Source organism: Triplophysa dalaica, chromosome 5, assembly GCF_015846415.1.
Source record: "Triplophysa dalaica isolate WHDGS20190420 chromosome 5, ASM1584641v1, whole genome shotgun sequence".
Lineage (NCBI taxonomy): Eukaryota > Metazoa > Chordata > Actinopteri > Cypriniformes > Nemacheilidae > Triplophysa > Triplophysa dalaica.
Genome location: NC_079546.1, coordinates 20,392,541 through 20,415,536, shown reverse-complemented (window position 1 = coordinate 20,415,536; position 22,996 = coordinate 20,392,541). Strand labels below are relative to the sequence as shown.

Sequence of the window (22,996 nt, the reverse complement as noted above, 5' to 3'; positions counted from 1 at the left end):
GAATTGAAATGAACTGTTGTTTATATTTGGTTCAGTTCTGCTTTATTTGTTTTGATGTTTGAAATGTGGCATAGCTTTGGCATGCCTGTGGCCCAAATCTGGAGCGGACCGCACAAGGGCCATCATTCCACGCCATATGTGGGCCAGATGAGTAAAGTATGGGGAGTAAAGTGTGGGCCAGATTTGGGCCGCAAAAATTTGCTATCTGGGTTAGCACAACTTGATTTTGTTGCGTTTGTATTAAGTAATATTAAAGTGTTTATTATACTTAAAAAAGGCTACAAGTTGATTCAACTTAAAAAGTCCAATGCAGCCACTTGCCTCAATTTTTATAAGTTAGATCTAGGTATTACTTTTTACAGTGTACTCAATGAATGAACTTCCTGGATGTGTAAGTCCTTCTACACGGACATGCCTTTCTATTTCTGTGCACAACACAATTGATAAATATAGCAATTTAATGGCCAACATTTCATATGTAACTGGTCCTACTGTAACCGCTGACAGATGCTATCAGTCATTGGCTTCAGCCTCTAAAGGGACGCCAGTTTGTGAGTAGAGTCGGTTACATATATAAGGATATAAGTTCTATTCTAAATAACATCCTGTATAATACAGTCTGTCTTAAAATAGTTTTTGATAAAAGTGTATTTTCTTGCAGTTACTGTATTTGTACTACCCTGTATTTGTTCTGCCCATTGATGAAATCTAATTGTCATGCATTAAGGTGGCTGCCGCCTGCAACTCACTGCTAAACGCACCTTTTTTGGTCAGCCTAGATTATTTACACCTTATCACAAGCAACAATTATTCTCATCCAGAGGTCATGACCACTCCACAGCGATAGATAAACCAATCTTACCTTCTCTAATGTCAGCTTTATATAATCATGCCATGGTTTCCCATGTACACTGGAATAATATTACTGTAATCAGAGTGTGACACTTACCCTATTTAGATTGACCAGACGACCCTTGTGTTGTTCTAAACGGAAAATCACATTAACAGCCTCTCAGATCTAAGTACACTTAAACTAATGCCAAGTTGTTAGCCGGATCTCTTAAATCCTCAGCTGGTGTGCCTGTGCCACCTAGACAGGATTCTAGTCCGTTACTGACCTGAGCAGGGATTTGTGTAACAAGGATGTAACAGGATACAATATAATTCTTATACTGAATACATAACATGAGAATGTGTTTATAAATTCAGAATACTGCAGAACAATTTCAAACATGACAATTTATTAGTCAAGTAAATGTTACAATTCAATTCAATTCAGAGAATACGAAAACAAAACATCAAATCCTCAAAGTCTACGAGTCTAAGACGCATACCTTCACTTAAATACCCAGACCAGAATACCCTTCCTCCATACAACAACAATTTACATTGTAAAGGACTCTGTCCTGGATCTGATCAGGCCAGAAAAGGGCATTTGCATGAAGACACAACCTCAACAGTGAGCAGAATATCTTTAAACCCTCAAATCTATGTTATGATCTGCTCTACTGTTGTGGATATGAGACCATGGTACCAATCGCACTGAGACATTTCAAATGATACCAAATATGGATATGAAGATACTTTGTTCATATAAGATATGGTTTTTGTCAAATCCAGTTCATGGGTGAGCTTTGAATTGCTCTGAGTTCAGTTGGAGAGAGATGAGAGGGGGAGAAGAGAACAGATGTAAAGGTGTGAGTTGGTAATCATCATTCATTGTTACATGCTGTCTGAGATGGAGATGCAAACTCTGTGGGGAGATCATTGTATTGGATGAAGTTCTGTGTTTCCCGGGATATGGTGCCCTTTTGGTGTGGACACCTTGGCACCAGCCTTACACTGGTGTAACATAATTCCGGTCCAAAGTGGCAGAGTTTCCAAGTATTGACTGACTATGTCGATCAAACCAGGGCAATAGTAAGGATTGGGGGGAGCTCTTCCTTGTCTGTCTCTTTCTTGTTGTACCTGAGAGTACATCTTCAAAGCATCTCACAAAAGGGGAGTCATGCCTGATTGTTTTCGGGGTTGTGCCTGTAAGGTCTGCTTCTTCTGTTGGTGTTATTTCAGTTCGGCAATAAAAGACTGATTTTCAATTGCAGTCTTCAGGTTATTTATACTCTCCTGGCAGTTTGTATGTGTGGCCTCAGTAAAAACTGTTCCAATGTCGGTTAGAAGAGCTTTTATCTCATCCAGTGTTGAGGTATTCTGCAGCAGTGCCATGGAGTAAAGGAAGAGGTCCTTTGTTGGCTTTCCACATTTTACTTTAGACACCATACAGGACAGTATTTTTACCATGTGTGCTGCACATATGTGCACAACAGTGAACGAGTCTGTCTCAACCTTTTGAGGATGGAGGTGCTGTCTGAACATTTTACAATCTTCACGTGACAGACAAGTAAGCCAGTGCTGTATTGTAGGTGTGCTCTGGTCAGAAGAGAGCATCTCTGCTACAGCAACAACTAATGTTTCTGAAGTGGATATAACTGGACACCAAAGTGCATAATACAGTACACTTTTGCAGTCTTTAGGTTTGGCCACAACAGTTCCAGTTGCATCGAGGTAGAGGAGAAGTTTGCCTTCTTTCTGGAAGTCTTTCAGAAGCTGGAGTTGATCAACAGACTACATGTGTTTGACAAAGGGTGAAATTGCCACAAACTATATGACCATTGGCATTTCCTGGAGCAACTCGTAAATGGTTCTTCTTCTGTGTCCCATATTTAGAGTTTCTGCACGAGAGCGCCCTCTGGCTTTCAGATGTGGCGGCATTTAACCCTAATACATTGAGAAACTGAGCATATACATGATATATCATCCCGGCGCTGTTTAAGCAGTTTAATTTAATGAATTCGTCATTTTTTTATATTGATTTTTATATTGAACAATATATCCTATGAAAGAAGTTTTTTCACACTATCGGCTAATAGTTTATAAACAGCTGATGATCAGGGCCGATATATATCCTGTCATTCAAAAGAGGACACGAACATGCTAAGAATTTGTTCTATGTATATAAAACATCTAAAGAAACATCTCCAGTTCAATGTTCAATATTAATAGTCATTATATGAATTAATAAAACAAATTTAAGAAATATTAAATTAATCTTCAGAATCAGTATCGGCTGATATCACTGTAAATAATCGCCTGTCAGTATCTGTGGAAGAATTTAGTATTGGTGCTTCAGACCACTTCGTAAGATGTAAATACTGGTCCAGAAGCACGTCCAGTTTCATTTTTATTTATTATTCAATCTTGATAAATATTCTATGAATAAATCTTGAAGATATTTGTTAAACATTTTGATTTGGTTATAAATGGTCTATTGGTTGTATATTGTTCAAACGTTTGTGTAGTGTTAAAAACAGGAACAGGATGTGCTTTAAGACCCTCGTGGCTTACGTTTTCATAAGTGGTCTTTAGGTTTATTTTTATATTTCAGCACAACATAAAAAAACATGCGTAACTAGAACATGTAGGTTTTGCCGTATCGCTATATTCCGTCACATCTGGTGTAGACACGGTGTAAGTGTATATTTATAATGTTGGTCTGTAACGTGTAGTTTTTTTATATTTAGGCATTTATTTGATTTTGGTTAAAAGATATATTTTAATAGTTTTAGTTTTAGGCAACAAAAATGACCCTGACCAGAGATGCACTTCAACAGCCCTTAAATGTTATTCTGTACATTTGCTTTTTAGGTACAGTTCATGAAAACTTATTTTTTTTATGTTTTTTAGCGTTCCTGTTATTGGAAGCACAAGGTGTAAGCAGCGCACAGGTCATGGGTTCTGTCCCATATTTTTTATAATTGTTTTAAAGCGGCGTCTCATGCAAATCATCTCACACACATTTAATGAAGATGCTTCCTCTTGATTGGGTAATACTTGATGTAATCGTTAGTTTGATTGGTTTGTTTAACTGTCCAGTGAGAAGGGGGGGGGAGTAATTTAAAACAATGGCAGATGCGTCTCCAGGTATTCCCCTGACGTGTGACAGCATGCCTCTGGAGAGCAACATTCCTCATTGACAGAGACTCACATAAATCAAAGCTCAGTCAGACAGTTCTTCATACCCCAAGTCTCTCCTGTAGCAGACATGCTAATGACAGAGTGATTATTATCAACAATATTCAGATTAATTGCTAAATAATGTTAATAATGTGACCCAGTCTGTGAAAACCTAGCTGGAGTTATTTTTGTAATTCACTGTTTTCTACATAAAATAAAGAACAGTCTGTGAAAATAATATAAATATATTATATTTATTTAATATTAACTGAATAAAACCATGTCAACAACGGAAAATCATAGTGATAAATAAATGTCTAAAATCAAGAGAATGACGGGATTGATGGTGCGTGTGTTGTGTTGTGTGTTACAGGTGTGATTCTGTTTTCGTGTTGTGTGTTACAGGTGTGATTCTGTTTTTGTGTTGTGTGTTACAGGTGTGATTCTGTTTTTGTGTTGTGTGTTACAGGTGTGATTCTGTTTTTGTGTTGTGTGTAACAGGTGTGATTCTGTTGTTGTGTTGTGTTGTGTTGTGTGTTACAGGTGTGATTCTGTTGTTGTTGGATCGTTTGAGGAAACTGAAGTGGGAGCAGATGTGGAGACTGACAGCGGAGCGAGAGCTCATGAGCATGTTGTCCACATCACTCGCTGATCGGGTAAACACTTTATCTTTAATCTCTGTTCCTCTTCCCGTTCCTACATTTCCTATCACTCTATTTAAATAATATGCAAACTAGTGTTGACGGTTCAAAAAAACTATGACAGCAAGTATCACTAACAGTAAATACAGCTTGTGAGGATGAAGGAGAAATAGGTTTGACTCTGAATCTTTATTAGATGTTTAAAGTTAAAGGGATAGTTCACCAAAAATAAATATTCTGTCATGATCTACTCGCTCTTATGATGTTCCAAATCTGAATAAATGTCTTGTGAAATGAAAAGATATTTGAAAGAATGTCAGTAACCAAACAGATCTCATCCCCCATTTACTGCCATAGTAGCGAAAATAAATACTATGAGAGTAAATGGGGGATGAGATCTGTTTGGTGACCGACATTCTACCAAATATCTTCCTTTGTGTTCATCAGGATAAAAATGAATGAGGTTTGGAACTGTGTGAGGGGGAGTAAATGATGACAGAGGTGAACTGTCCCTTTAAGGTATGTTGGGAAAAGAAAACGATGTTGTTGGTATATATTTCTGTATGTATGTATGTAGGACTGTTATGTCCAATAAAATAATATTGTGTCTGCAGGACATCTTCAACACTGTCATCAAACAGAATCCCTTCCTGGTCCATCAGCTGTCGTGCTTCTGGAACGTTCAGCTGTCAGATCACACGCGCTCTGAGAAGTGCTACAAAGATGTGTCTGATCTCAAGAAACGTTCATACGGCTGTTAACTGCCTTTACACGTATAACACGTATTGAAAATCATTGAGAAAACACATCATACGCCGGTAGAAACACCTCGGTGGACACAGCCCCTAAACCAAGAGATGGGGTAAATTGTCTCTATATAACAAATCCTTTAACAACATTTAAAAGTCATTTTAGAGGGAACAATATTGCATTATAATTAGTTTCTCTACATTAAACGTATTCAATTAATAAAATGTAATTTATTTGTATTATCCGACATTTCGTTTAAAGCCGCCTTTCATGACAATAAACTTTAAAGTTTTAGTTTATTTTAATGTTTCCTTGACATCACAACCAGAGCGAAATCTGAACGGCTCGATTTCTCACATGCTTGCAGGGAAAGGCACACCAAAACAAACTTACTGGGTTCTTATTTTAACGTTTTCTGGGTTGCTGGGAAATATTGCCACTATATTAGTAAAGTCAAAAGATTAGTAAAGTCAATTTTTTTTATATTTGTCTAACATAAAATTACAAGTCCCCATTTAATAGTTTTCAGTTGCATCGGCCATGTCTGTAATATGTAAGTTAAAATTCCCCCACAAATGACCTGCCATATTCTGATGAACACTGAGGTCCTGTGATAATATTGTGTGATTTAGCGGGCTCATACTGTCACGGTTGTTTTCTGTTTTGGTTAGTGTCTGATGTCTTTTATTAGTTCATTTGTCTCTTGCCTGTTTTCACCTGTGCCTCATTTAGTTCATCCCTTGCACCTGTTTATCCCTTGTTATCTGTTCTATTTAAGTTCTCCCCTTGATTGTATTACTTGTCCAGTATTGTTAATGTTTCATGGTGTCTTGTATCTCCTGTGTTCCCGGTCCATTAAAGACCACCCTTTTGTGTACTATGCCGTCTTTGTCTTCCCTGCACGGACCCTGTGACAGAATACTGGACCTTAAAGAAATTATGGATTACCTGCAGCTCAACATTTCTCCAGAGAAATATGTGGAGGAGTTCATTTTACTGAGTCGTGTGTGGATGACCAATCTATCAACGCGTGTATTGTAATGAGGTTTGATGAGGTCTCCCTTCGGTGTCTGTCGCCAGAGTTCAGGGACAGACCCGTAAGGGAGTTTATCCATCTTATCCGGTTGATAATGAGCCCTCGCCTATGTGTGAGCGAGGCTATCGCCAATGGGATCGAGTCTCATTTAGCTCCATTGAATCATGCGCTGAGAGACCCTCACCATAAGCCTGGACACTTCTTCCCTGCATGGACCCCGTGACACATACTGTAAATCTTTTTTCAAGATTTCATCCACAGTGTGCAAATTTCACACAGGGTATAAATAGTGTCCATGATGAATGATCATCAGGTGCAGGTGCAACAACAAAGTACAGGTAAGGGATCGTGGCAAAATATAGTCAATGGGTAAAAACGGAGAAAACTAAACAGGGAAACAGACATAAATGTGACACATGTAACCAAAATGAATTGTATTGCACGGTTAACCACTATAAGAGCCAGCCCAAGCCGAAGCGCTAGCTAAGATAAAGATACTCTGACCAGACTAAATGACTCACACAAGTCACTTATTTCAGAGGAAATGTGAGATATATTTGTAGGGGAGTAGGCGGGGCGAGACCGTGGTTCGAGACCGTTGAGTAATTGTTAATGAGCGCTGGCTGTGCGCTGGTCTTGTATCATGAAGGAGATCGGGAGTATAAGAGAACGAGCGACCGGACCGTCGATGAGAGAGGACCGGGCCTGAACATGTTTTATGTTTGTTTGTATGTTCTTGTGTTCGGCAGTCAACCGTGAGGTGGCTGATAACATTTTACTTCAGTATTTTTTTGTTGTGGTTTGTTTTGTTTGCCGGCTGTTATTATTTTTATTAAAACTATATTTAAATGTCTTCCGGTTCCTGTCTCATTTCTTCCTGTTATTGAACCTTTCTACAATATCCAACAGCAGACCCGCAGCCACACATTTTAAAACACGATCCAGACCGCCAGTCTCAGGCCGAAACCATAAATGGTTTAGTGCAGATCGTGCTACTGAAAGTTTTTGTATTATGTACTAAGTACAATATCTGAAAACGCTAGAAAATAAATAACCTAGATTTGTTTTGTAGTTATTTGCATAGTGCTTTCTATTTTACTAGATCAAATATTAATTTAGTTTTCATTATATCTACATAATTAATATCTGTTCATTTTGAAACCAACACTTAGGCACAAAGTGTACTTTTTATACATTATTTTTCAGGATTCAAATGAATACAAAATAAAGTCTCACATTACTTATATGAACAAAGATTTCAACAAAACACACTCAAACAGAACATATTTTACACATTTTAATAGATGTATATGTGAATATTTGCAACAGGAATAACCATATAAACGCCGCATTTTAGGTTCTGTTTATTATGACGACAGTAAGACTGGTGGAAAATATACAAATAAGAAGGAAATGAAATTTGAAACGAGACTTCCTACAGAAAACCCAAATGATGTGAGTTGCTGAAGATCAGATGTAATATAATGACATATAAACACACAGAGAGAGAGAAACAGCAGCAGATTCAGGAGAGAAACACACAAGAGATGAAAAGTAAGAACTATTTACATTCTCATTTCTATTAATATTATCCTTTTGATATGACTCTCTTTTATAAACATTGTATCTAAAAATAACTTCTAATGAAACTTTATCAAGAAACTGACTTTCTGTAGAAATACACTAAGTGATGGAAATGTTGACTTTTAACTTCATTGACATTTATAGATTTAAACTTTTATGTCATACTCACAGAATGATTTGATTTCAAATTTGGCAATTTATTTTGTTTCTGACACCAAACTTGTGAACAAACAGAAGTTTAACATTTGAGCTTTTCAATGTGTTTCTTCCTCAGAAATGGCTCAGATTCTATATTTCAGTCTTCTTGTCATTGGTGAGTTTGTGTTTCTGCTTTTATGTTTGATTTAAATGTCAGGAGAATTGACACCAGAGTTATCCGTCTGTCTATTAATAACTGTTCTATTGAAGAAAAAGAGGCATTCTGTAATAAGTACTTATTACAGCAAGCAACCATTGAATCAATGATAAAAAAATTGATTTGTCAATGTTAACGGCATTGAATCAATATCACTTTTGCACTCAATATTATTGTTGATAAAATGTTGAGATTTCCACAAACCATCATTATAGTGATCAGTGTTTTAATATTAGGTGTTCATTGGCGATCCATGTATATTGAAATACGTTTGTTGTGGAAAAGAGAACTAGGATCCAGTGGGATCATATGATGGTGATGATTTTGTAATCATGAATCATGAATTTAGAAATTACAAAAAAATGTGAGAATGAGAACACAATTTAGTGATAAAATATTAGTTAATAATAAATATATAATAAGAAACTGCTTTGCTTTCATAACTAATAAAAAGGTTCCAGTTCATCCGTTTTCTACCGCTTATCCGAACTACCTCGGGTCACGGGGAGCCTGCGCCTATCTCAGGAGTCTTTGGGCATCAAGGCAGGATACACCCTGGATGGAGTGCCAACCCATCGCAGGGCACACACACTCACTCATTCACTCACGCACTCACACCCTACAGACAATTTTTCCAGAGATGCCAATCAACCTACCATGCATGTCTTTGGACCAGGGGAGGAAACCGGAGTACCCGGAGGAAACCCCCGAGGCACGGGGAGAACATGCAAACTCCACACACACACAAGTCGGAAGCGGGAATCGAGCCCCCAACCCTGTAGGTGTGAGGCGAACGTGCTAACCACTAAGCCACCGTGCCCCCCGGTTCCAGTTCATTCATTTAAAATTACTTTAGTAAAATAAACAGGACACTTTGTTGACACACGTAGACATCAACAGTCATCATATAAACCTCATCAATGCTGACAATCATCAAAATAATTCAGATCAACAGATCAACTGAAGTGCTTGCTGCGCCACCCAACCCATCCCCCCCCCACCGCACATTAAATGAACATGATAGTAAACATCTGGGTGACGTGTCCATTTGTTTACATGACATGGTTAGATTCAGATGGTAAACATCATATTAATTTCCAATTCAGAGATAATCACCATATTTGATCATGAAACCGTTATATATCTTAAATATTATGTTAATCAGATAATATTATTTATTAATAATATTATTAGACAAGATACGTAGATGCGTTGAGACAGCTTTACGCTACACTTTAATAAATCACATTCTGAACAGCAAGTGAGGTCTAAACAACCCAGCACATCAACAACCGGAACACCACAACTAAACTAACTCCTCACTCCCTTAAAGGTACAGTACCTTTGTGAATGTCTCTTCAGTAATACTTGCGGTTCGCCATAATAGTAGGAAATGATCAATCTAGTTACGACTGTTTCCCAAACCATAGTAATTCTGTCGAAGATCAATCGTTTGAATCAAGTTGGTTCAGTAATCTAGTTGATGACGTCACACATGTGTTGGAGTAATGACGTCTACTAATAAATACATTCAGATCGAATTAATGTCAAATTATTGCTGTAACAGCACTTTTGTTATCTTATTTTTGTTATCTCTTGTTTTATTTCACGATATTTCATTCATTCATAAGTTTTCTCCTATGTCACTCCGCCCAGGGATTCCCCAGGGTCCTAGAGCACGCAGGATCAAGCACACTTAAAAAAAGTGCTTTTTTCTTAACAAACTAAAAGATGTCAAATTGACTTTGTATATATTTCGATTGATGGATATAGAATGTACTGCATGTTGCTTGCTTGCTTTAATTAAAAGCTTGATGCATGTAAGTCTACATGTCATAATGAAGGATCTAAGCTTCTAACCACAGCTGTAGACCAGTAGTTCCACCCACACAACTTTACGATGCTGCTTGCGATTGGTCGTCGGAACGATTGTTTCAGAAAACATTTGAATCATCGAACTATACTGAAACGACAGAGCTTTTGGGAGACGCACCCCAGATCTCCTTCCCCATTTGCTGACATTCTTCCAACTATCTTCCTTTGTATTTAGCAGAACAAAGAAATGTAAGGTTTAGAGTAATCTGGGGGTGAGTAAATAATAACAGAATTGTCCCTTTAAGAGCAGTTGTTAAGTGATTTCACATTGATGACATCACATCTAAGAAATAACCATCATCACTTGATCCCACTGGATTTTTTCTTCATTTATTTTTTTCAATATAAAATGTTATTGATTCAGTTTTTATCATTGATTCAATGGTTTTCAACAGTTTTCTTGCTATCAGTGTTACCTGCAAGTTTGTAAGTAATCCTGAAGATCTTGATGAGTTTGTTTAGCTAAACTCTGCAGGAAATTGGATCAAGAGGTCCAGAGTTGCGGAGCCCCGATTTAAACAATCATGAAAAAATAGAAGTTTTACTATTCAACACTTACTAGAAAAAGCAAATAAGCCCAAATCAACCTTCTTCAAAACATCTGTTTATGTCAATACAAATATACATCATTGACTTCTATGATTAGGGTCTGTTCTACCACACCACAAAAAGAAATATCACAAAAAAATGAGTGGTTAATTTAACTCATTGTTGGATCAGAAACTGGGTTAAATTAACCTGGAAATGTTTATATTTGACCCCCCAGTCAACACATGAGGTAACGCGATGATCACAGTGATGTCACTCCACTCTGACATTGTTACAGTGTGAGTTATATGTGAATTCATTTTTATTAGACGCCATTATGGTGATGCTGGACTCTTCCCCCTTAACTTTTAGCTACTAGTTTTACTTTGCCTGTTGTCATTGCCGCTTTATGAATCACAACTTTTATGGCAAAGACTGTAATGTACCAGCATTGACAATACTGATCTCATGTAGATATTTTAGTCTGGTTATCATTTTTACATATTTACAAGCTTGAGGCTGAGCACTGTTGGGCAAATGAGAAATTTGGAAGGATTTATTTCTGAGTTTTATTAGAAATTAAAACTATTATATAATAGACTCAGTGTATGAACCTCAACATTGGTAAGAATCAACTGAGAAGCTTCATGCTGCAATGCATGCTGGGAGTCATGAATGAGTTTCTATGATGTGACCCAGCATGCACTGCAGCATGAAGTTTTCATTCTGCTGTTTGTCACCGTCATTGAGTTTAATATGCTGATTCTTGATTCTATGTGTGTTTCTCAAAGCTCTCTTCAGACTTTATAGCAAAGTTAAAGCGGCTCTAACACACGGGTTTCTGCCAATCTCATATTAATCTTGAGTACTTATAGAGTAGTATTGCATACTTCGTATCTTTAAAGACTATTTAGTTTGATCACATTTATAAAAGATAGATACAGCTTTACGATTGTTTCTGAAAACACACGACGCGTGTCAGGGAGAGGGGTAGGCTGAACTAAAGCATGTGCGCACCCATTGTCAACAAAACACAGACATCAGTTCACTCCGTTTTATATGTTCGAAAAAAGCTTTCAGAAACCGTACGATCGCTGGGGCAGTGTATCGAGCACAGAAATGCAGCGTAATACGCCAACTTGTATTTTGACAAGTTGACCACGTTAAGCATGAGAAGACAGCACGTTTAACATTGTAAAGAAGTCAGAATGCATGACACATCGTTGCCCGACTGCTTTTAAGAAATCCTTCCAAAAGTCTCGTCTGCTTTACACTGCTCATCCTCAAAACTTTAAAATATGTAAAAATGATAAAGACTAAAAATTTAAATTAAACATGAGATCAGTGGATCATTATCACTGGACAGTATTCTCGGAGTGGTTGCACTGCAGTTTTGTCCTCGCCATACAAGTGATTCACAAAGCTGCAATGTCAGCAGGCAAAGTAAATCTATTATCTAAAAGTTAAGGGTGAAGAATGCAGCAAAAGCAAACACTCTTCACCATAATAGTGACTAAACAAAATAAATTCACATTGAGCTCACATATTACTCACACTGACACAGTATGAGAATGGTGTGACATCACTGTGATCATCGCGTGACCTCACGTGTTGACTGGGAAGTGTATGATGCAGAGTTACTATTGCTGATGGTGGAATATAGATTAAAATAGAATTGAATAGATTAGAGATTGAAATCTAACAGATCAGAATATTTTGCACAAATTTAAATTGGGTAAATAAGTAATCAGTAATCATTGAGCCTGCAATCATTTATCTTATCTTACTGCATGAGATTGACTTATTTTCTTGTTTTCTCCAACATTTTTATTGTGCAAGTCTGACGAGTTATAAAATGTGATTTGATTCTGAATCGCCGACTCAAGCGCTCATCTCTGTGAGACACTAACAGACTAAAATCTGTCAGAATCTTCTTCTTCAATACAAACTCTGTGTCAGTAAATGATGATTGTGTGGTGTCAGCACACTCCTGCTTAGATCAGCTCTGAGTGAATGTGTAAAAACTCTCTCTTTCAGCTCTCTGTTCATTATCTGAAGGCATTCAGCGCCGCTATCACTATATAAACATTAATAAGACCTGGACTGAAGCTCAGAGATACTGCAGAGAGAAATACACAGATCTGGCCACAGTCAACAACATCAATGACATGAACGAGCTGAAGAAGACTGTGAATAACAAACCGATGTATGTCTGGATTGGACTGAAGAGAACAGATGTTTATAAATGGAGGTGGTCTCTGGGTGATCCTGTGAAATATCTGAACTGGGAAACTGAACCATCAAATGATACAAATAATTGTGCTGTTATGAGAAATGGAAAATGGCATCAGCAGAAGTGTAACGATAAGCTGGGATTCATCTGCTACAATGGTGAGTGACAGCAAACCTTCACTTCACAAAACATGATCATAAGACAACAATAATAAACATCACAGTTAAGAAACAGAACACATGTGGGTCAGATGAACAGGTTGGAGCTGAACTCTACAGGATTGGACACTTCTGATTTAAACAAATACACAAAGACAGTCAATGTAACACAGTAGCATCATTACATCTGATTCACTTCTCATCTCTGACTTCAGGTGTTTCAAAGGATTTCATTATCTGTCAATCACAGACTTTCCTTCTCAGCTGTGGTGAGTTCTCTGAGTTTCATCATTTACATGTTCACTGATTTAAAGGCCACATAACATGATGAGAAAATAAAGATTTGTCAAACACAATTGTCTGTAATGTGACTTTTTATCAACAGATCAGGGAACTATTAAAGTCCTTTCAGCCAATTATGGGCATACAAACCGACAGACCTGCTCTACTGGAAGACCAGATAACCAGATCTCAAATGTTCAGTGCAGTCTGAACACATCTCTAAGTGCGGTGGCCACTCGGTGAGAACAGAAACATTATTAAAGAGCTATCAGATATTATCACATCATCTTTATATATTTTTTCTGTTTTTTGTATTTATTATCACAGATGTGATGGAGAAACTAATTGTTCTATGGTTGTGAACAATGCAGTTTTCACTGATCCTTGTCCTGGAACTCACAAAAACCTGAATGTGTCTTATGAGTGTGTTGAAGCACCACCAAGTGAGTTTTACACCCAACTGACACCAAACCTTATAAAACACTTTACAGTGTAAAGTTTAAGTGCATTTTAAGTGTTATTTATTTATTTAGTAAGTATATAATTAACAGTCTGCTAGTAGTGAACCTGTATGTGTATTATTTTAATACTGCTGGGGACTAAACTGACCTCTTCTAACTTTATGAAAGTAGACTTTTAAGTGTAGTCTTAGTTTAAGTCTGGGGTTTTAACTCCAGTCCTCGGACCTCCCCGCACAGAATGATTTAGACGTCTCCCTATTGAACACATGAACAAGTGAATGAGATAATGTAGTGATAATTGATCATAAATGATGGACACCTGCTGGTAACAAACACAATCACTAAAGAAACCATTAACAATAAGAATAAAAACCATAATAGTGTTGAGTGTTTCCTCTGGTGTGGCTCTTTCCCTTGATGTATAGTGTTACATTTTTTTGCTAGTTGAAATAGTGTGTTTCTGAAGCAGATTTATAAGAGCCTGACAAAAGACTAAATTATTTTGTCCTGGTGTTGGTAACAAATGTTGGTTGATTTTTGGTGTGTCTCGACTTTTGTCAGACTTAAATCCCCCTTATTTGTATCTGTGATATAACAGTTTTTTAAGAACGCTTCAGAAATCTAAGAGATTAAAACGTTTTACTGAATCTTCCAGACATCAACAGTGGTGACAAAAGTAAAGTTGAGTTGTATCTTTTCTTCATCGCATGCATGCGGGGAGTCATGGATGAGTTCGGTCCTATGCTGTTACCCACAATGCATTGGAGCGTGAAGCTTGTCATTAACAGATTCTAGATGTCTGAATGATTCTGGTAACACTTTTTTTTGTAATATTAAAAACCTACTTTTAGCTAAAAAGTCTCCCACTGCACTTACCACTAGCAGGAAGAGGGCCGAATTATTGTATCTTTTGTTTGGCTGTGTCACGGTGTCATGTCAAAGATTTGTTTATGGTTTTTTAGCACCACCTTTTTGAAGTTTGGTGTAACTACAGAATATATCGATAACTGTGAGCTAATTTCTAAGTGGCTACATCAATTCATGTGACAACCTCATCTTTGATGACTACGGTATTGGAGACACCATCTTTGAGAAGTCGAAGGATGATGACAAAGTTGGATTGTCTATTGAAGACAGGCACTTTGTAGACATCATGGAAAGAGAGATGTTTATGGACGAGAGCAACAGCTGGGTCGCACCACTTCCATTCAGGAGACCTCGTCAGCGACTCCCAAATAAAACTGCTGCGCTCACTGGAGAGAAAACCTGAGATGAAGTCAGATTTAACTACCATCATGCAGAACATCTTTGATCGTGATCATGCTGAGGCAGCCCCTCCTCTTTGAGAAGGTCAGGAATGCTTTTGTTTACCTACCTTTGGTGTGTACCACCCACAGAAGCCTGGTCAGATCAGAGTTGTCCTCGTCTCAAAGGAGTTGGTGGCACTAACGTTTCACAGCTTCATCGTGAAAAAGGAAGATTTCCTTCGTTTCCTCTGGTTCAAGGAAAATGACACCAGCCAAGCGATCTTCGAATACCGCATGAAGGTACACGTGTTCAGAAATAGTCCATCTCCTGCTGTAGCCATTCATGGTCTCCGACAAGCAGTGGCTTACGGTGAAGAGGAGTTTGGAGCAGACGCCAAGCACTTCGTAGAGAGAGAATTCTATGTCGACGATGGACTCTTTTCAACGTCTACAGCAGCGGAAGCAATCGACCTGTTGACACATACGAAGGAGAAGCTAGCTATTTCAAATTTGAGAATGCACAAGTTTGCTTTTAATACCAGGGAAGTAATGGACGCCTTCCCAATTGAAGATCATGCTAAGGGACTCAAGGATCTCAACTTGGAGGCTGACCCTACGCCCATCCAACGTAGTATCGGACTTAGTTGGGATGTGAAGAGAGACATATTCACCTTTTATGCTACCAACATCAAGAAACCCTTTATTCGTAGAGGAATACTCGCTACTGTCAATAGCCTCTTCGACCCACTTGGTTTCGTTGCCCCTATCATCATTGAAGGGAAATTCTTTTTACGGGAACTTTCAGACGAGGCTCTTGACTGTGACTCTCCTCCCCCAGAAGAAAAGGAAGAAACTAGGAATACGTGGAGGAAATCTCTGCATGATCTTAAACAGTTGGAGATTCCCAGACCATATGTCCATACTACCTTATCTACAGCTCTGAGAAAGGAACTTCACATTTTCTCAGATGCCTCTGTCAGAGCATGCAGCAGTGGCATATCTGCGTGTAATCAATGAAGAAGGATCGTGTCACGTTTGTCCTAGGGAAAGCAAAGTTGGCTCCACAAGCTGCTCATACTATTCCCAGGTTGGAATTAGGAGCAGCGTTTCTAGCTGCAGAGCTAACAGAGACCATCAGGAATGAGCTGGATTTCCCTTTGGATGCAGTTTTATACGGATAGCAGAGTTGTCTTAGGATACATTTATAACCAAACAAGGCGCATCTACGTATATGTGGCAAACAGAGTGCAGCATATCCGCAAAGTGTCAAGCCCTTAACAATGGCACTACCTCTCTACAAAGCATAACCTGATAGACCATGCCACTCGATCCGTTTCAGCAGCACTGTTGAACACGACTAACTGGGTTACAGAATCCACCACTTGAAGAGAAATAATTCAACCTCCTCGGACCAGAAATGGACGCAGAAGTTCGTCCTCTTGTCAAGGTCCTATCTACTGATGAATCTCATCTTGAATGTCAACGTTTCGAGAGATTCTCTTCTTGGACATCGTTAGTCAGAGCTAAAGCTTCTCTCATACATGTCGCCCGGATTTATAAGTCATCTGGGCCCAGTTTTTCAAAAGTGATCCACTGGGATTTCGGATGGCAGATTGGATCAAATTTTGGAAATGGATTTTTCAAAAATAAAAGAGGGATTCCGAAATAAAATCAGAACATGTAATCCGATTTTACATGTGATCTAGATCAAACCTGCCCTCTGAGTTTTTCAAAACTTTAAACTCGGTTTGGGATCATTTGATAAAAAAATAGGATAATCGTGATCCCATAAGAAGGATGGATTCAGTTGTGATTTTTCGAACCAAATAACATCAGAGAGGTTATTTTAAGTGAATGATCACAAAATGAATGTTTACTGATGATATATACATCAAATAACAATCCTCAGCTACAAACCAGGATGGTGACGGTTATGAGTTGCTTTTGAAACGGGAAACCGAAAGAGCAAAAGTACAAATTGAACTGGGTAAAGAACAAATTATGCTTACCCAATTGCAGCAGAAAAAAATGCAGATGGAGATACATCTCCTAAAGGCAGGGATGGAAAGAGGTGGTATCTGTCCTGTAGATGATTTTTGACTATTGGATAGTATTGTTTTTGTTTTGTTATTTAACATTATAACAAAATAAGGAATGTAAAATGTTTCTGTTTATTACAGTATTTCTGTTTCTCACAATTAAAACAAACAATGGCTATTTGTGGCAACCGGTATTTTGCCTACCTGTTGTTCTTTACTAAGCCAGTAGGCTACAGTGTTGGTTCTGTTTAAGGCTCTGGTAAACAGATCATGGCACTGTTGTTCTAAACCTCATACTGTGGAAGAGTTGTTACAAGCAGCGGAAGTCGTTATCAAGAGCAAACAAAAGAGAGCTTTCCAAGAGGAACTTGCCTGCATTACAAAGGGAAACGACATTCCCAGAGGCAGTGTCCTGAGAAAACTGAACCTGTAAGTAGATGGTAGGGGCCTTCTTAGGATAGGAGGTTGACTTAAGAATGCAGTTCTGGATCTCAAAGAGAAGTTTCCTTTGATCATTCCAGGATACAGTCACACTGCAAAACTACTGGTGAAGTATTACCATGAACGATTCAAGCATCAGGGTCGTGTGTTCACTGTATCCGCTATCCGCAATGAAGGGTACTGGATTGACAAACAAAAGATGGGCTGTTCTTTTCACTTGTATGAGTACTCGTGCCATACACATTGAGGTGATTGATTGCATGGATTCATCCACTTTTATAAATGCCTTGAGAAGGTTCTTTGCTCTGCAAGGGCCCGCGAAGCAAATTCGCTCGAACTGCGGGACCAATTTCATAGGAGCCTGCAAAGAGCTGGAAATTGTGTTAACCGATTCTCAGCAACCTAATGTGAGGAGGTACCTGAGTAGTGAAGGTTGTTCATGGGTCTTCAATCCACCTCATGCATCCCACATGGGAGGAGCCTGGGAGCGGATGATAGGAGTCTCCAGGTGCATACTGGATTCCATGCTCCAGCAGATCAGTCCTTCCTGGTTGACGGACAAAATGTTGTCCACTCTGATGGCAGAGGTTACAGGAATTGTCAATTTAAGACCTCTTGTTCCTAATTCTACAGACCCAGACTCACCTTTCTTGTTGACTCCAAATATACTTCTAACACAAAAGGATCATTCACACTTCACACCTCAAGGCGACTTCAAGGAAACCAATATCCACGGACAGAAAATGGAGACGGGTGCAGCACCTTGCTAACACTTTCTGGAACAGATGGAGGTGAGAATACCTTGCAACGCTACAAAGTCGCAGTAAATGACAAGAGGACGGAGAAACCTAAGAGAGGGCAATGTAGTCCTTCTTAAGGAAGCCCAGTGCAATGAATTGCCCATGGCTCTAGTAACTAAGATTTTCACCAGCAGTGATGGGAAAGTGAGAACGGTTGAATTAAGAGTTGCAAAAGATGGGATAATCAAAACATTCCTCAGACCTATATCAGAGACTGTTCTACTTATGCCAACAGAGGACTAATGTTTATGGGGTTTGTTAACATTCCCTTTGTTTAGATTAGGTATAAAGTGGAAGTAACCGTACAGTTCCGGTTTCTTTCCATGCGGTTAGCAGAGAAGCTCTATCTCTTTACGTTTGTGCCTTGGAATGGCTTTGCCTGTAAGTTATTTTTAGTGTTCATATGAATGCATGCATATATATGTAATTCATAAGTTGAGTTTAAAAGAACACTGTAATCAATGTGAATTTAGTCATGTATGTTTGTGAACATTCTATAACAAGACATTTGTAATCTTTGTATGTTACAGTTTAACAAAAAAAGAGAAAGGAAAGAACATAACAGTAAAAGCTCTCAACCTTACTTCTGCGTCTGACTTTTTCTGACACCTGTTAGCTATCTGTAGGTTTGGGTAGACAAAACGCATATCTGGTACAGAGTACAAGGTTAAGAGCCCCACTAAAAGAAAAACTAAACACTATTATGGATTTGTTCTTATTGATGATGTTTTCTTCAGCGATTGTGTTTGTTACCAGCAGGTGTTCATCATGAATGACTTAATCATCACTTCATTATCTAAATTAACTTGTTCATGTGTTCAATAGGGAGACATCTAAAATATTCTGTCATGGTGGGCCCTGAGGACTGGAGTTGAGAACCACTGATTTAGATGTCTCCCTATTGAACACATGAACGAGTGAATAAGTCAAATCAGATTCAGTCAATGAGATAATGAAGTGGAGATTGAGTCATTCACAATTACTGAAGAAAACATGAACAATAGGAAGAAAAACCCTCATCGTGTTTAGTGTTTCCTTCAGTGGACCTCTTGACTCTTGTTCTCTTATATTAATGTGTTTGTTGGTTAGTTGTGATTGTTTGTTTTATTGTAAATGGAGTCAGTTTGTGTTGATGATACACTGGAAGTACTGTGCTGTTTTCATCACTGTTTGTAACCTGTGACATCCCTCCCCCACTTTCATGTGTTTTTTGTTCTGGCACCTGAACAAGTGAAGCATTTATCAAGACTTATAGAAGAAATATGTTTGTGTAGATTGACATCTGAACTGTAAGTGTAATGAGAATGAATGAAAATCATGAGACTTGAATCTTTATTTTCTTCAACAGACAGCAGTAAATCATACATCATTAATACTTCTAATACAACATGGAGTGAAGCTCAGAGTTTCTGCAGACAGTATCATACTGATCTGATCAGTGTGAGGAACCAGACTGACAATCAACTGATCCACAACATCATTAATGATCATTACACATCTGTCTGGATTGGTCTGTTCAGAGACTGGTGGGAGTGGTCAGATAACACTGACTCCGCCTTCAGATACTGGGACTCTGTTCAACCTGATAATCAAGGTGGTTCTGAAGATTGTATAGTGGCGAAAATGACTCATGAGGGGAAATGGCATGACATATCTTGCAGTGACTCTTACACTTTTGTGTGTCATGAAGGTAAGTTGATAAAAGTCAATGTGTGTTTCTTCATGATGAAACTGATCTCAGTTCAGTCTCAGTGTTTGTGTTTTGTTCTCATGTTCAGTTGTTTGTGTTTATTGTGTGTTCAGTTGAGCTGATATTGATCCAGAAGAATCTGAGCTGGACTGAAGCTGTGAGATACTGCAGAGAGAATCATGTGGATCTGGTTTCAGTTGATTCACAGGAGATTCAGCTCATGGTGACTGAAGTTCTTCATCAGGCCTGGACTGCTGAGGTGTGGCTGGGGTTACACTATTACTGTCTCATGAATCTCTGGATCTGGGTACGAGGAGAGGTCGTCTGCTATCAGAATTGGGCTCCATGGGTTCAGATTCAACTGAATCACTGCAGCGGTGAACACAGAGCTGGAGCGGTTCAGTCTGGAGGAGATCATAAGTGGATCAGCCTTCCTCGATCTCAAGAACTCAACTTCATCTGCACCAGAAATAAAGAAAATTAAATCATGTGTGTCTGTCACTTTCTGTGATGTAGATCACTTCAGATGATGTAAACAACGCTGGTGCAGAAGAACTTCCAGTCTCAGTTTTTTAACACAACAAACAGAACATTTATAATCAATAAACCAAAATGTTAAACTAATATCTTTAAGATTTAAATGTGTATATAAGATTTATAAAGAGACAAATAAAAAGGGAAAAATGAATGCCTCTGGACCAGTGTTTACATTACTGACATTTATTTGTGGATGTCAAGATGATGACATGAGTTTAATAACAGATTATAGTGATGTGTGTGTTTACTGCTTTAGGTCTTTCATCTCATTGTGTTATTTTATCACTTTCTCATATTTATAAATGTCTGCTTGATCTCTGACACAGAATGTTCTGGATGTGAAATGAAATCTGGTGAAGGGGACTTTTATTCTGTATGTATTTGCATCAGTTCAAATAAACTCCTAACGTTTAACTTCATCTGCATTTTTTTTAAGTTCTTTATGTTTATATATGATATGAAAGTGCCTAGATACTGTCTACGTAAATTTAGCAAAATAGACTGGAATTAACTGAAATAATTTGGTTTTATACACATAAATTCAGAAAAAAAGAATAAGCCTCCGTGGAAACAGAAACAACTCAGTAAAGTGAACATTATATTATGTAGTCAAAAAATAAACCATAATAAACTCTAAAAATGCTTTTATTGAGTATAGTTTTAAAAGCAATCAAATGTTTATTTGTTTTATTCAGTAGAGTTTATCATCAAAGTCTGTTTGATCTCAAGGAGGAAGTAAAACTGTAAATCCCTGACCCCATGTGGCCAAAAAGACAATAGTGTGTTTGTTTTTCTAGTAACATGAATAAATATTTAACTGTATTGATTTGACATATGTATTGTAGCGATTTTAGCTGCATCTCAAATTAAGGATGAGTTTACTCAACAAATAAGATTCTCCACCAGATCTATCAAGATCAAACATATATGAAATTAGTTATTAAAAACGTCAATTTCAGTCAAGGAATTATTTTAGCTCAAAGGAAAATATGTATGATAATCGTCATTACACATACATATTTTACAATTCTGATTAGCAATATAGTGATAAAAATCCTATATGTACTCGTACAGCAAATGCATCAATGATTTATACACTAACGTTATCTCATGACCATAAGTAACGTGACTTTACCAAACAGAATTAAGAGCAGAGGTCGCATAGATCGAAACACAATTTAAGGGACCCGTTTGTGAGCGTGAACACAGAGAACCCATCACAAATGCCTTTATGGTTTCATTGAACTCTACTCTACATGGTAAACATAACGACGATAAACAAAAACATGAAACACAAACGCTAGGAAGCGCAGAGAGAGAGAGTGAGAGAAAGAGATGGAGAGACAGAGAGGGCATGGCCGCGAGGCCGGTGAAACATGTCTGAAAACCAATAAAATCATCTTTAACAAAGAGGCACGTCCAATATTGTATCTGTTTTATCAAAGTAGAAATAATTGAAAAGAAATAATTGAAAAGGACAAAATTAAGATATGTATCCTTAAGCCATGGAATATTTTTTACAAACATTTTTGACTTCTTATTGGTTGAGCTGTCAACATGTGACCAGAGGTCTGTGTTAATGCATTTTATTTAGTTTGTACTTTAACTGCTTTACAACAATTAGGTTATAGCTTTCCTCATTTAAACCATTTATTCACTTTGGAATGTGTTTGTGGATCAAAACATACAAATAGGTGGTCTAAGGGACTAAGAAAAATGCAAAGGAATCAGTTTTATATGTTCGAAAAAAGCTTTCAGAAACCGTACGATCGCTGGGGGAGTGTATTGAGCACAAAAATAATACGTAATACGCTCAACTCGTTTTTTGACAAGTGGACCACGTTAAGCATGAGAAGACAGCATGTTTAACATTGTAAAGAAGTCAGAATGCATTGAGGTGTGTCATCGTCACTGATAGTTATTTCAGCTGATTCTACTTCCACTACAGGCTTCTCTTTTGTTGCAATCTAAAGAGCATTTACAAATGAAAATTAATTTATCATAATCAATTAGCCGAAAAGCACTCCATCCAGGGTGTATCCTGCCTTGATGCTCGATGACTCCTGAGATAGGCACAGGCTCCCCGTGACCCAAGGTAGTTCGGATAAGCGGTAGAAAATGGAATGGAATGGAATTAGCCGAAAAGGCTATTTTTCATCTGTAGACCCTTGACAGAATGTTAAAAGGTCACCCTAAAAACAAAGACAGAGCATCCCACATATACCTCTAAAAATACAATCAGAAAAATCCCTACTAAAATACAAAAGAAAAGTGAATTATCTATAAAAAAAAGCAAAAGAGCCAAAAGTATGTAATCGTCTGTAAAAT

General features: G+C 37.9%; 1 protein-coding gene across 1 annotated transcript; it reads left to right on the top strand.

Moving 5' to 3' along the window:
- Window positions 1-8,298: 8,298 nt before the first annotated feature.
- Window positions 8,299-20,615, top strand: LOC130420415 (C-type mannose receptor 2-like). Its single transcript, XM_056747699.1, has 4 exons — window positions 8,299-8,335; window positions 12,818-13,171; window positions 19,790-20,131; window positions 20,245-20,615. The coding sequence occupies exons 1-4, from the start codon at window positions 8,299-8,301 to the stop codon at window positions 20,613-20,615; spliced, it is 1,104 nt and encodes a 367-aa protein (XP_056603677.1).
- Window positions 20,616-22,996: the final 2,381 nt, after the last annotated feature.

Bases quoted from the DNA above. Each gene is read 5' to 3' on its own strand.
- LOC130420415 (XM_056747699.1), top strand. From the start codon at position 8,299: ATGGCTCAGATTCTATATTTCAGTCTTCTTGTCATTG. The intron at 8,336-12,817 runs GTGAGTTTGTGT...TCTCTCTTTCAG, and splicing joins TTTCAGTCTTCTTGTCATTG to CTCTCTGTTCATTATCTGAA. The intron at 13,172-19,789 runs GTGAGTGACAGC...TTTCTTCAACAG, and splicing joins GGGATTCATCTGCTACAATG to ACAGCAGTAAATCATACATC.